This window comes from Microcaecilia unicolor, chromosome 9, assembly GCF_901765095.1.
Source record: "Microcaecilia unicolor chromosome 9, aMicUni1.1, whole genome shotgun sequence".
In the NCBI taxonomy this organism is placed as follows: Eukaryota; Metazoa; Chordata; class Amphibia; order Gymnophiona; family Siphonopidae; genus Microcaecilia; species Microcaecilia unicolor.
Window position 1 is genome coordinate 35,423,722 of NC_044039.1, and position 14,509 is coordinate 35,438,230.

The 14,509-nt window shown below is 42.3% G+C and overlaps 1 protein-coding gene across 1 annotated transcript in view; it reads right to left on the reverse strand.

Annotated features, from left to right (window-relative positions):
* KIAA1549 (KIAA1549 ortholog) overlaps nucleotides 1-14,509 on the reverse strand; it is a 227,335-nt gene that overhangs the window by 126,169 nt on the left and 86,657 nt on the right. The window contains exons 3-4 of the mRNA XM_030214742.1: nucleotides 13,246-13,334; nucleotides 3,140-3,317 (exon numbers count right to left, since the gene is read on the reverse strand). Coding sequence (XP_030070602.1) covers nucleotides 3,140-3,317; nucleotides 13,246-13,334 — 267 coding nt within the window. The remainder of the gene's footprint in view (nucleotides 1-3,139; nucleotides 3,318-13,245; nucleotides 13,335-14,509) is intronic.

Sequence of the window (14,509 nt, forward strand, 5' to 3'; positions counted from 1 at the left end):
GGACCCCAAATGGGTGGGCTCACCATTAGGTGCATCATTATTCTGCACCGCCACAGGGAATCACAAAATTTTATTTGGCCATGATCATCGGGTCACAGCCACAAAATGATTGTCATGCACTACAGTTAAGGATAGATACTGGTGTTCTTATATTTGTAGAGGTTTAAAACCAAAGTACCTATTTGCCTAGTGCTCACCATAGGGTTAATTCTGCCCTGTTCTGGTGGCACAGTTTGGGCAGATTTGGAACATATGTGTAGACTGTAGGGTCGATATCCTGGCCATTTAAATCACATGTGTAGGGCTATCCAGGGATATTCAATAACAATTAACCAAATAGGAGGATAGAGGGAATATTCAGCGGCACTATGCCAAAACTGGCCAGTCTGGGGGCGGTCTGGAGGCGGAGATAGAAAGGAGCAGAAACTTAACCAGTTAGCAGGAATTCTCAGTCCACCAACCAGGAAAGTAACCACATAAAGTTAGGATAGTAAAACACTGTTCAAACTTTATGTAACTGGACACCTGTCTGAGCATCAGCCAGTGTCTGGTTAACTTCCGGGTTGGTGGTCATACCCAGACACTCAATGCTATAAGCCGTGCATGCTCCAGCACTGACTATCCGAGGTTAGTTGAGCCCGCAACTGGAAGCAGCTTGCTAGCCGCTTACCACTGCAGGCTGAATATTGACCCCTGTATTTTCAAATCGACCTGCACAAAAAAACAGGTTTCAAAGGGAAAACACATATGTATTTCCAAGGTCAGAAAGCACTCATGAACTCTGCAGCAAAGCAGTCAGTAACACTAATGACTATTACTGAAATTTGCCCCCACTATAACTTTACACATTTAATTTATATATCACCTCTTCTTTCCAATCAGCATGCTGTTCTTCTATTGTATCCCAAACTCCCTTTGCTTTACCCAGTCACATCACTTTTTCCTTCATTTATTCTATCTGGATTCTTTTTACAATACAATACAATTGACATTTCTATCCCACATTTACTCCCAACAGTTCTATGCGATTTACAATCAAGTAACTAGGCATTCCTGGGAAACAGCTATAAGAACATAAGAATAGCCATACTGGGTCAGACCAATGGTACCCCAGTATCCTGCTTCCAATGGTGGCCAATCCAGGGCACAAGTACCTGGCAGAAACCCAATTAGTAGCAACATTCCATGCTACCAATCCCGGGGCAAGCAGTGGCTTCTCTCATGTCCATCTCAATAACAGACTATGGACTTTTCCTCCAGCAACTTGTCCAAACCTTTTTTAAACCCAAATACACTAACCACTGTTACCACATCCTCCGGAAAAGAGCTCCAGAACTTAACTATTCTTTGAGTGAAAAAATATTTCCTCCTATTTGTTTTAAAAGTATTTCCATGTAATCTCATTGAGTGTCCCCTTGTCTCTGTACTTTTTGAAGGAGTGAAAAATCGCTTCACGTCTACCTGTTCTACACCACTCAGGGTTTTATAGACCCCCCAATCATATCCCCCTTCAGCCATCTCTTTTTCCAAGCTGAAGAGCCCTAACCTCTTTTGCCTTTCCTCCTATGGGAGGAGTTCCATCCCCTTTATCATTTTGGTCACTCCTTTTTGAACCTTTTCTAATTCCGCTGTATCTTTTTTGAAATATGGGGAGCTTAATTGACTGCAATACTCAGGGTGAGGTTACAGCGATAAAGAGGCATTATAATATTCTTGGTCTTATTTTGCAACCCTTTCCTAATAATTCCTAGCATCTTTGCTTTTTTGTCCACTGCAGCACACTCGGCAGATTTCACCATACGGTCTATAATGACACCTAGATCTTTTCCATGGGTGCTGACTCCTAAGGTGGACCCTAGCATCAGGTAACTATGATTCGGATTATTCTTCCGAATGTGCATCATTTTGTATTTGTCCACATTAGATCTCATCTGCCATTTGGATGCCCAGTCTTCCAGTTTCTCAAGGTCTTCCTATAATTTTTCACAATCCACATGCTTTTTGACAACATTGAATAGTTTTGTGTCATTTGCAAATTTAATCACCTCACTTGTCGTTCCATTTTCCAGATCATTTATAAATATGTTAGCTAGCACCAGTCCAAGCACACATCCCTGCAGCACTCCACTATTCACCCTCCTTCATTGAGAAAAATGGCCATTTAACCCTACCTTCTGCTTTCTTTCCAGTAACCAATTCCTAATCCACAGAAGGACACTGCCTTCTATCCCATGACTTTTTAAATTTTCTCAGGAGTCTCTCATGAGGAACTTTGTCATAAGCTTTCTGAAGATCTAGACACACTACATCACCCGGCTCACCTTTATCCACATGTTTATTTACGCCTTCAAAGAAATGAAGCAAAGTGGTGAGGCAAGACTTTCCTTGGCTCAAACCATGCTGACTCTGTTCCATGAAACCATGGTTGTCTATCCGTTCCGTAATTTTAGTCTTTATAAAAATTTCCACTACTTTCCCTGGCACTAAAGTCAGGCTTATCAGTCTGTAATTTCCGAGATCACCCCTGGAACCCTTTTTAAAAATTGGCGTTACATTGGCCACCCTCCAATCTTCAGGTTCTACAGATGATTTTAACGACAGGTAATAGATCACAAACAACAGATCAGCAATTTCATGTTTGAGTTCTTTCAGTACCCTGAGGTGTATGCCTTCCATTTTAGTTGATTTATCACTCTTTTGTTAATTTGGCTCAGTACGTCTTCCAGGTTCACTGAGATTTCTTTCAGTTCCTCCGCATCGTCACCCTTGAAAATCATTTCTGGTACAGGTAGATCTCTTATAACTTCTTCCGTAAAGACCAAAGCAAAAAATTCATTCAATCTTTCCACTATGGCCTTGTCCTCCCTAAGTGCCCCTTTTGCTCCTTCATGATCTAACTGCACGTTCCCCACACTCTTCTATTAATGTTTGCAATCCTTGACTGGGCCTACATTAATGAAACCCAAAATGAGAAGATGTAGATATGAGGCATCTCTACATTTCAAAGCAAGGAACAATGTGAAATTTAATCAACATACACAAATACACAGAACTACAAGCCTGTACATCAGTAGACTTAGTATACGTTTGATCCTTCCTTCTCTGATTAAAAGGGTGGATGGGTCTGAACAGAACTCACCTGTTTGAATCTGGAACTTGGGGTCTGGAACACGTCTAGATGACTGTAGTGACAAAATCATTGGGGCTGGTCCCTGAAGAAGGCTGCTGCCACTAAGAGCATTTATGACAGCAATTGCAGTGTAAACAAAAGGACCTGAGGTCACCAGGAAAGAAAATTCAGGATAAAATTTATATACCTGTTAAAATAAAAAACAAATAGAATAGAAAATTACCCAACATATGGCAACTTCTGGGTAGGATGGTCTAGTACAGTCCTTAAACAAACCTGAAAATATTCACTGCATTTTTTTTGGTTCTATGACTCTAGGTGTGACTAACACTTTTAAGCCAGGATACACCCATCACTATAAACTGGTACCTGGTCAAAATAGCCCCAACAAAAAGGCCCAAACACAAAATAGCCCTGACAAGAAAAAAATCCCCTAACAAAATAGCCCCCTAGAAAAGGGCTTGTCAACAAAATTTGGTCCCCAACAAATGAGCCCCCCTGATAAAAGGGCCCGCCCCCAAGTATTTTACCTGTTCTTTTCCTGCTGCTGCAATTGTGTTTCTTTCTGAGTCCCTCTGTTGCATTGAGCCGAGGTATGTCTCCCCTTTTCCACCACAGTTTCAGTGCTCACTGTCACAAATGTCTCCCTCTTCCTCCTGCCTGCCCTGTGTCCTCCCCCCCCCCCCCTAGTGATCCTACAATGTTCCTGTGGGCCGCCAGCAGCATCAGCAAGGAACACAAGCTGCTTCGGACGGCCCCGGAAGCATTCCTTCTGTAGTATAACCTGTCTTGTCTGACACAACTTCTATGTCTGCGTAGGCAGGACACAACAGAGAGCACACTTCTGGGACTGGCCAAAGCTGCTTGACAACACTGCTGGTGGCCCACAGGAAAGTGGAGAATTACCGTGGAAGGGGGGGCAAAAGAAATAACAGACCACGCAGGGCAGGCAGGTAGGAGGAAGACGGAAACATGCTGGACTACATTGGGAGGTAGGTGGGAAGGATGGAAGGGTTAAGAGATGCATTTCCAGACCATGGGAAGGGGAGGAAGAGAAAGAGATGCCAGAATGCAAGGAATGGGATAGAGGGAAAGAGATGAGAATATAGGGATGTGGAGAGAAAGATGCTGCACTAGAAAGGGAGTTGAAGGAACAGAGAGCTCAGACGAGGGAATAGGAAATAGAGGGGGAGAAGAGATGCTGGACCTCCAGAGGGAGGGAGACTGAGTTTTTACTATACTTCTTATTTTTGTGAAGGGCTATTTTGTCAAAGGCTATTTTGTTAGAAGCTATTTTGTCAGGGCTATTGTGTCAGGGTGCCCTATAAACTGTTTGGACAGGATTCATGGCTTGGCAGCTCTGGTGAAGTGTAAAAATCCTGCATATGGATCTTGTATCTGAGTAGGTCAGTAGGCTGTAGACGTACTACAATTATGCACTCAGCCCCCAGGGAAAAGGCATGATGACTGAACATTTTCAACAATCTCTAGTGACTTAGGAATGATTTTACAAGTCTAACAATAGGCTGTTGCTCTGCTGATTTAGTACTTTTCACCAAACAAGTCCCAAACCACAGCACAAGAGCTGATAGTGAAAATGAAGCTGCTTCTGATGGAACAAATGCAATCACAGTGCATCCGTGCTACTTGGATAGAGGAAAAGCAGGAAGCAATGGCTGAGGTTAATGGCCCCCATAATCAGAAGAGGGTCAGATGTTATTAAAATCCATAGAACAAACTGAACCTTGGCTTAACCACATCATGAACTACACAATACCTTCAACAGTAAAGCGTCTCACCCACTAGCACAAGGCAGCATCCAGCTTGTTACGAATGAATCATTTATTTGTGGTTTTACTGTGTAGAAGGATATTCTTTAAAAAAATGGAATTTCTAGTACCAGGGCCAATATTTAAAGGTAAATTTTATCTGCAGTGCTTACATCTGGCTTGTGGCTGGGACTCAATGAATCTGATGCAGGACTAGTATACATCCTCCAACCCACTACTGTGCCGAAGTTGGCATCAAGCAGGTTCTGGGATTGTCCAATCTGTTTTCGTACCATATTAACTTCTAGAAGTCCTGGTTTAAAGGCAACAATGTGGAAGTGGTTTGATATACTACCAACCTGTAGGATGGGATCAAAATTCAAAATGCTCAGGTTAGAGTCGCTCAGAATTTAATCACTGATTAGTGGCAAATGCATGAAGTTAAAGCCAATAGATAATTCATTTGCAGCCCCGTCTAAAATGCCACACCATTAACAACAAAAAAGTCTGCATGACATGAAGAATAGATGACTTTCTTGACCTTCGATCAAGTAAAGGAGAAACGGGAGGTCCCAAACAATAACTAGTTACAATATTTGAAGGTTCGACACTATTGGTCCTCTTTGAAGGGGAAGTATGGGGATGGGTGGGCATGGGGCATGATGGATAAAATCTTATTACAGATACCTAGTAAGGCCAACAGCTTGTCCACTTGGTATAAGGTACTGACCATGAATGGGCCCGTGAGGGGTATGGAGATATTGGTGAATAGGTGGAATGAAGAACTTGGGACTCAGTACACGGAAATAGATTTTGGGAAACTTTTTTCCCTTATTTATAGAATGGTCAAGGCCGTAAATCTACAAGAGACACAATATAAGATCCTGCACAGAGCATATATCTCTAGGGTGAAGGGGGCCATTATGGGATTGTGGAATGAAGATAGATGTAGTAAATGCGGCAGAGCAGCGGGGAATCTCCTCCATTCTTTTTTGGAATGCCCGGCTCTGGAGATCTGGAATGAGGCGTTTTCTGTACTAAATGCTATAGTACGTAGAATCTTGGAATGGGACTAAGCGACTTTATTATTGGGGGACCAATCCTTATTGGTGAATCAAGGGCTTAGATTCCCACAACCGCAATTTATATATGTATCGTTGCTGTTGGTCCGGACAAAAAAGTCTGCATGACATGCATTACATTGCACGTAACATGCTCTTGTAAAGAGCACTCTCAGATAAGGAAAGGCTAAAGAGGTTAGGCACTTCAGCTTGAAAAGAGGCGGCTGAAGTGAGATATGATTGAGGTCTACAAAATCCTATGTGGTGTAAAACGAGTAGAAGTGAATCGATTTTTTACTCTTTCAAAAAAGTACAAAGACTAGGGGACACTCAATGAAGTTACGTGCAAACACTTTAAAAGCAAATAGGAGGAAATGTTTTTCACTCAATGAATAGTTAAGCTCTAGAACTTGTTGCCAGAGGATGTGGTAATAACGGTTAGGGTATCTGGGTTTAAAAGGTTTGGACAAGTTCCTGGAGGAAAAGTCTATAGTCTGCTATTGAGACAGACATGGGGGAAGCAACTGCTTGCCCTGGGATTGGTAGCATGGAATCTTGCTACTATTTGGGTTTCTGTCAGGTACTTTTGATTTGGAATGGCTACTGTTGGAAACAGGATACTGGGCTAGATAGATCATTGGTCTAACCCAGTATAGCTATTCTTATGTTCTTAACATGCCAGCAGTAAAACCAGGTGTCTTTCTATAAATTAACCAGTTAAGACTCACTGCACTTCTTTCAATTCCCCCCCCCCCCCCACTCTATAAATTGTGTACCAATTATAGAATTACCATCACTTACATATGCAACTTAATTGGTGCTTAACTAGCATTAAGTACCATTAATTAGCATTAACTACCATTAATTGGCAATTATTAGCAGTTACATCTGTAACTGCATGACACGCTAAGTTTATAGAACAAGTGTCTAACTTCTTTAGTGTCAAACGCTGTGTCTCACACAGCGAGGGAACATAACCCTTGTGCCAACTGTACTGTTTGCAACAATTCTTTGTTTTATTCAAAATGGGTGAGTCCTGTCACACAGAAAGCATACTGCCTTTATTCTCAGACAGCATGTTCTTCCACTTTCGTGGTTTATGTTACTAGTTGCCCATGTGGCAAGCTTTACGTGGGACAAGCCATAAGACCAGTAAGAACATATATGCAGTAACATCAGAGCCATTTGAACGCTTGTTCTATGATATCTCCTATGATCCCTCACTGTGTACAATATAGACATAGCTTTTCTGTTTTGAGATGGTTCATTACTGAACACATCTCAGAGTTACTGTGGTAACAGACTATTCTCCTTGCAACTCTGGGAACAGTTCCGGATTTTTGAACTATCAGCAGTGAAACCTCAGGGTTTCAACGATTCTGTGGAGTGGAACACTATCTTGTTAACCCCGTTCTTCTTCTGCAGGAAACGTCAGCATTCCGTGGCCCTAGTCCGAAATCATGGCATTGCGTGTCTCCACACCTTGTTACCGATTGTGGCAAATTGTGGTTCCTGAAGGAGTATGACAAACTAAACAAAGTTTTGCTGAACCTTGTCATGGTGACTATAGACTAGATTTAAATAAGTTCTATTCATATATCTTAATTTTTCAATATTTTTAGGTGGAGTTTTGTTTGGAAACCACTGACTTACTTATAAATGAACTGAAAGACCGAAGGATCATTTCAGAAATCACAATTTAATCACTGCACATACATTTTACACTTGTTTAGTAAGCCCAATGATGTACAGGGAATTTAAATGATTGCCTCTGGGTGGGGGCTACATTCATTTGAAATACGTTCCCACATACCAGTAGCCGGGTGCTACGGTATCATTCATTGAAGGCTTTTCGTATAATTTAACAATTTATTTTTGGTTAACTGATGCTTGACATTAGTGATACTGGGATTACCAGTCTCTTGTTTAGTAATATTTAGATTTGGGAACTAGAGTTTAATACTAGAGAGCTTTTCTCCTGACTCGGGATTTTTCTAGTGAGATAGCTTGTATAGTGTGCATCTGAAAAGGGGGCATTAATGTGGGCGTGGTATGGGCGCATCATGGGCTTTCTATGTCGGAACGCCCTTTATAGAATCCTGTCACATGCATAACTGCAGTGTTTATGTGCGAACATTTACATCTGCCACAGAGACGGCATAAGTGGATGCACCTAACTTTAGGTATGATTGCCAACTTACACTAGTATTCTATAATTGCTTATGCAAACAAATGTGCCATTATAGAGCACTGGCTTAGAATGCAAACTTTTAGCACCTAATTTTAACATCCTTTGTAGAACTGTCTCCTATGTGCTCACCTACAGGCAGATGATCAAAAGCCCCGCGCTGTTCCAAACAGTACTCTAAAATGGCGCTATTAGACCTATGATCAGAGATAATGCCTGCAAATTTAAGCAGCGCAATTATCTCTGCTCATGGGGTAGAAGTGCGGGAGAATTGTGCCTGAGCATGCGCACAGCACAATCCTCCCGCACTTGTTTGACAGGTCTGGGCTGGAGACCAATGAAAAGAGAAGGACGCCCATCTTTAAAACGGAAGATGGACGTCCTCAACTGCCCCGTCACAGAAACGTCCAAAGTTTGCAGGTCCTCAACTGCCCTCGCTGGCAGGTTTGCTGTAGGGGGAATAGGGGCCTGCCAGCATGCAAATTCATGCTGGACAGGGCTCACCGTTCCTCCCAAATGATCTGCACACCCTAACGCCAGCTCGGAGCTGGCATAGGGTTTGTCGCAGCCAGCAACCCAATCTTTGGCACACTGGTCGCTGATCATTGCGCTAAGAGCCCTGTTTAGCATCCATTTGCATGCTACTTGCGCTAAGAGCCCTCGAGTGCGTTGTTTCACGCACTCGAGGGCTCTGATCATGGGGCGGTAGCAAATGCCGGCGCTAGTATGGCGCTAACAGCGTCTAGCGCCGGCGTTAGCTTTTGATCATCTGCCTGCTAGAGTCTTCCCAATATTCAACGTCTTTCTTTCCTGACCCTTGCTTCCTCCTCCATTCTTACTCTTACACCAAATGTTCTTTTTCCCTAGGTATTCTATTTCCAATTAACTTCACACATTTTGGAATAAAAGCTTTTATGAGATTCATGTGCTCGGTTTTTGAAATCTCCTTCCTTGAGTTCATTCAGGTAATAGGGCTCTGTTCATATTTTGCCTGCATCGATGTGATGCCTGCATTTAATTTTAATAATAATCAGTACAGCAGCACTCCCTTTAATTTAAATTCATAATGGTGGGTGTGACTAAGGAGGAGAAATTGTCAGAAACTGAACAATAGTATTTTCTTAAGAATAAAACAGATTGGGGGGTGGGGGAGAGACAGAGCAAAATGGCAGCAGGCAGTGTATTGGATTTTGCCATTACTTCTTTCCTCTGATATTTTAACTTCTCTTGATACCTAGGGAAAAAAAAGGGTGGTCTCTGGCTATGTAAACTTCCCCCAGCCCCCTCCCCCAAAAGACATGAATTGAGGTTGAAGGGGGGGGCACACTCAGGAATAATGTCAATAAGCATTTTTTTCACGGAGAGGATGGTAGATGCTTGGAATGTCCTCCGCGGGAGGTGGTGAAAATGAAAACGGTAACAGAATTCAAAAATGCATGGGAAAAGCACAAAGGAATCATGTTAACAAGGAATGGATCCACGAATTTTAACAGAGATTGAGTGGCAACACCGGTAACTAGGAAGCAAAGCCAGTGCTGGGCAGACTTCTACATTCTGTGCCCTGATAGTGACTGAATAGATATGGATGGGCTGCAGTGTAAATGTTAAGGGGCTTTGACGTTAACTTCAGAAATTCTAGTACAAGAACAGTGCTGGGCAGACTTCTACAGTCTTTGCCCTGTACCAAACATACCAAACGTAATGAGTTTATCATGTTGGACAGACTGGATGGACCATCAGAAACTATATTTCTATACTACTATGTTCTTGCAATTCCACACAGGACAGTCTGTAGTGTGTCCTCACAATATGGAGCCAAATAGGAGTGGCCTAGTGGTTAGAGCACCGGTCTTGCAATCCAGAGGTGGCCGGTTGAAATCCCACTGCTGCTCCTTGTGATCTTGGACAAGTCACTTAACCCTCCATTGCCTCAGGTACAAACTTAGATTGTGAGCCGTCCCGGGACAGAGAAATATCCAGAGTACCTGAATGTAACTCACCTTGAGCTACTACTGAAAAAGGTGTGAGCAAAATCTAAATAAATAGAAGAGATTCAGCTTTGCTGGGACAGGAGGTGTCATTCTCTCCACTGGAAACGCCTGTTTAGTACTAGATTGAACACAGTGCTGCCGCCGCTGCAGCAGCTGCTTCAGACTGAGGAGGATGCAGAATGAGGAGCGGCCAGAAGAGTTACTATGGATGTGGCTATACTGAATATCCTAGTTGGACTGCTCTATGATCTGGTGAAGGAGTGGCGAGAGCCGTTGTAGGGGCTTGTGGAGGATCGAGGATCTAGCCCATAGCCACCATCTCCTCAGCGGCCAGTTTGTTGGCAAGTACAGTACAACGTCAATTATCCGAACGCCGATTAATCAGATGTCCAATTTTATCCAAACCGGCATCTCTCATTCGCCCTCTCCCTCCAAACTTGCTTTTACAGTCGGCAGCGCTACACATGCTGCTTCTCCCTAGCTTGTTGCCTCCCTCTGTAGCAAAGTGTCCTCCCTGCAGGAAACGGGAAGTTCCATCAAGGAGGCCGGACAATACAGAGGGAGGCTCTAGGCTAGAGAGAGGCACCCTGTTCAATACTATTCTGACTGTAAAAGCAGGTTTGGAGGGTCGCCGGGGGAGGGAGAATGAGAGATGCCAGATTCTCAGCCATGGGGGAGGGAGGGAACAGGGGAGAGAGATTTGGAAACAGGGAGGCACAGTAATCAGCAAATCTGTTTTGTTTTACTGCAGAAAAAACGATTTTTACCATTCCCGTGGGTGGTAAAACGTTTTTCTTACGCAACAGGATGTCCATGTAGGTTTGTCCAATCATCCGGATTTATGATTATCCGGACCACCCCCCTGTCGAGGATAGTCCAGATAATCAGCGTCGTACTGTCCCTGCCCCTCTTCCGCTAGAAAAACTGCTGCTGATAATTCTGGATGCAGTTTGGGCTCTTTGATGAACACAAATGATTCTGTCTCTTTTTGTGGCAAAAGATATGCAACTCTCTGCTGTTAATCATCCAAGCTTCAAGATATAACCCGTAAATGTTTGGAATCAAAGGTGAAGGAAGCATCAGAACTTAATCTGAAATTAATAAAGGATAAAACTTTGATTCATCTCAAGTCTGAACAAACTGAAAGCTCTGCTATGCAGCTTAATTTGAGATTTGTTAACTTCTTTATGGTGTTAGGATTAACACCTTGACGTGTCTTTCAAAAAATATTTAATGGGAATGTTGCAAGTTCCAGAAGCTTCTACTCCACTTCTAAACATTTTTACCAGCTGTCAAGAAGGAACTGGCAACAGATCAATATGTTGAAGGTCCTCCTTCATCTGATAGTTCGGATTTAACAGTAATTTTGGAAGGTTCAAGCTTGAAGGAAGCAAATAGGGCTACTTTCCTGATATTGATGATATTTCTTCGGGATTCAAATTTGGTAATGAGGCTTTACTTTCAGAAATCAAAACACATTAGGGTTACGCAGCACTGTACAAAATAAACAAAAAGGACGGTCCCTGCTCAAAGGAGTTTACAATCTAAAGAACAAAATGTCAAGTTGGGGCAGTCTAGATTTCTTGGGTAGAGGTGTAGAGGTTAGGTGCCGAAGGCGACCTTGAAGAGGTGGGCTTTAAGCAGAGATTTGAAGATGGGCAGGGAGGGGGCCTGGCGTATGGGCTCGTGGAGTTTGTAATCGAGCAGCGCCCGCACAATATCCAGTTACCGCTGGGTTAACATGGGAGCCCTTATTGCCACCTCAATGGGTGATGGTAAGTGCTCCCCCCTACACTGCCATGTGGTAAGAACAATCTTACCGCATGACCATGTATTTTTGCGGCCTTGTTAACCACTGCGGTAAAAAGGGCCCCTGTGCGCAGCAAAAAGGGCTGCTGCCGCTACCGCAGGGCCCTTTTTACCGCAGTTTGGTAAAAGGGCTCCTTGGAGATCTACCTCATTTTGCTGTTACATGGTGTGTATTTTTTTGTATGTAATTTTTAAAAAAATTTCTAATAAAAATTTAAAAACCAACACAATAAAATAGATCACTGAATTAAAAAATATGGCACTCTGAAGGTTAAAAAAATACTTGAATAAGCCACATATGGAGTTTCTCTTTGAAAACTGGCTAAAATGTATGCACAGTATGAAAGTACCTGTGGAATCTGCCCTTGCTATTTTTCTGGCAGCATTTGCAGGGGAGAAACTAAGCATATGTAACTGAAAATTCATTAGCAGCGTATATGCTTCTTCCTCAATGTACATACGGAAATTCCTACTTTAAAGGCAGGTAAGTAAATCCACATTGTGAAACTACACAGCTACATTTATTTATTTATTAGGATTTATTTACCGCCTTTTTGAAGGAATTTACTCAGGGCGGTGTACAGTAAGAATAGCTACTCCATAAGGGACAAATTTCAGATCCATGGATCTGGACACCCAACTCTAGTTAGGCATCTTGATCACTTTCAAATTGTTATCATAATGATTTTGTTGCTAATGTTACTGCTTTAAAATTCTACAAGTTTCACTCTTTTCTTCTGTTTATCAGTATTCAATGCTAATGGCCAGGGTAGCTTAGTGGTTACCACAGTAGACTAAGGGGTTTGATTCCCACTGTAGCTCCTTGTGACTCTGGGCAAGTCACTTAATCCTCCATTGCCCCAGGCACAAAAACTTTGATTGTGAGCCCACCAGGGACAGAGAAAGTACCTACATATAATAATTGTAAACCATTCTGACCATACCACAGAAAGGTGGTATATCACATCCCTTTATGGTTTATGAGTAAGCTCAAATTAGAAAAAGATGGTCTCTACAATAACACCAGGTGTCATTAAATTCAAGTTCACCATAAGGGAGAGATGGGAGAAGAGAAAGAAATCAATGAATACCAACTGCAGATTAATTTTTATGATACTTGAAAGCCTTATAGCCAGGGACATTAACAACCCACAGGTTATCAACACACATGCACGGTCCATAATTATCCCAGGATTCATGGTATTGAAGTAGCTCAAATGCAGCTCCAGTGAATTCACTAGCATCTCAAGAAACATAGCAACTCTCAGGACATCAGCAGTTTTGTAAGTCAGCTTACCTCCAGCTCGACTGAACGACCGAACTGAACCTTCAGCACCATTTTGATGGACTCACTGGCATTCTCCAGCAGTGCACTCTGGGATAGCACTGCAAAAACAGCAAAGGTTAGTGAGTAGCAGTCTCTATGTTCACTGGAATGTTTTAAAAACATAGTCACAAGAAAGTAAAAACAATATTTTATAGAAATAGGTGGGGAGTGGGTTCCCATTCTCATCACATCTTTATGGTGTTTAGGAAGACATTCTTGTAAAGGACAGTAAACATTTTACAACTATTGGTGCGGGAAATCCTCTTTTCCTCTCTGTCCACTTAATGTGTTTTATATTTTATACATTTGTTGCTTGCATTATGTGTACATTTCTTTTTCAAATTCCACCTGCTACAAGTCAACCTTCTGCTGTTCGTCCATGGGGCAAAAGTCAGCCTCGGGTTATTTGGCACCATTTGAAATTTAGCAGTGGTAGGACACGAGCAAATGTGGATAACTCCTGTGCACTTTAGACCCGGGGTCCTTCTTAGGGTAAAATGGGGAATCTGGTGGAGGGAGGGAACCCTAGCAGGTTGTTAACTTTACATTGGCTGAGGGGTGGGGTTAGGTTGACTGGGGTGGATTAAGTGATACAGTGGACTTGATTTTAAGGATGGGGCTATTATATTGATGCACAGTCTAATTACTTATAATTACCAGAGGTACTGATGTTAGATTTTGTAAGTTTGTTATAACTTGAAACTGATGTCTGATGCTGTGCTGGTGGGTGAGTAATTAAAAAGACTTTTAATTATCTCTAATTCCTGTATAATTTTCTCTATAATATTTAATAGAATTCTTAAGTGTTTTAGCGAATGGCAAACCAAACGCAGCCTAGTACACCAGGTGTATTCAATAACACCACTCATAGATTTCAGAAATGCCCATGACCTGCCCATTCCATGCCCATGGCCATGCCCATTTTTCAACTATGCAGCTTAGAATTTGGATAACACAGAGTTAATGCGGGAGAACTTAGCAGCTCCTAAACAGGAGGCAAAAAGTGTTCCCACATTCATTTTTTTGTAGGTACCATGCACTAAAGGGAATATTAGTGCACGACCTACAAAAGAAAAAGAAAAGCCCTAAAAAAATGACATATTAAATGTGAGCTTAGCACGTGGGGAAAGTCCTCCGCAATACTGGATTTTATCAAACTTTAGTAAAAGAGCGCTCCTAAATTTCTTACAAAATTTGATGACATTAATGTAAAAAGCAAGGCTGGGGTCTTCAA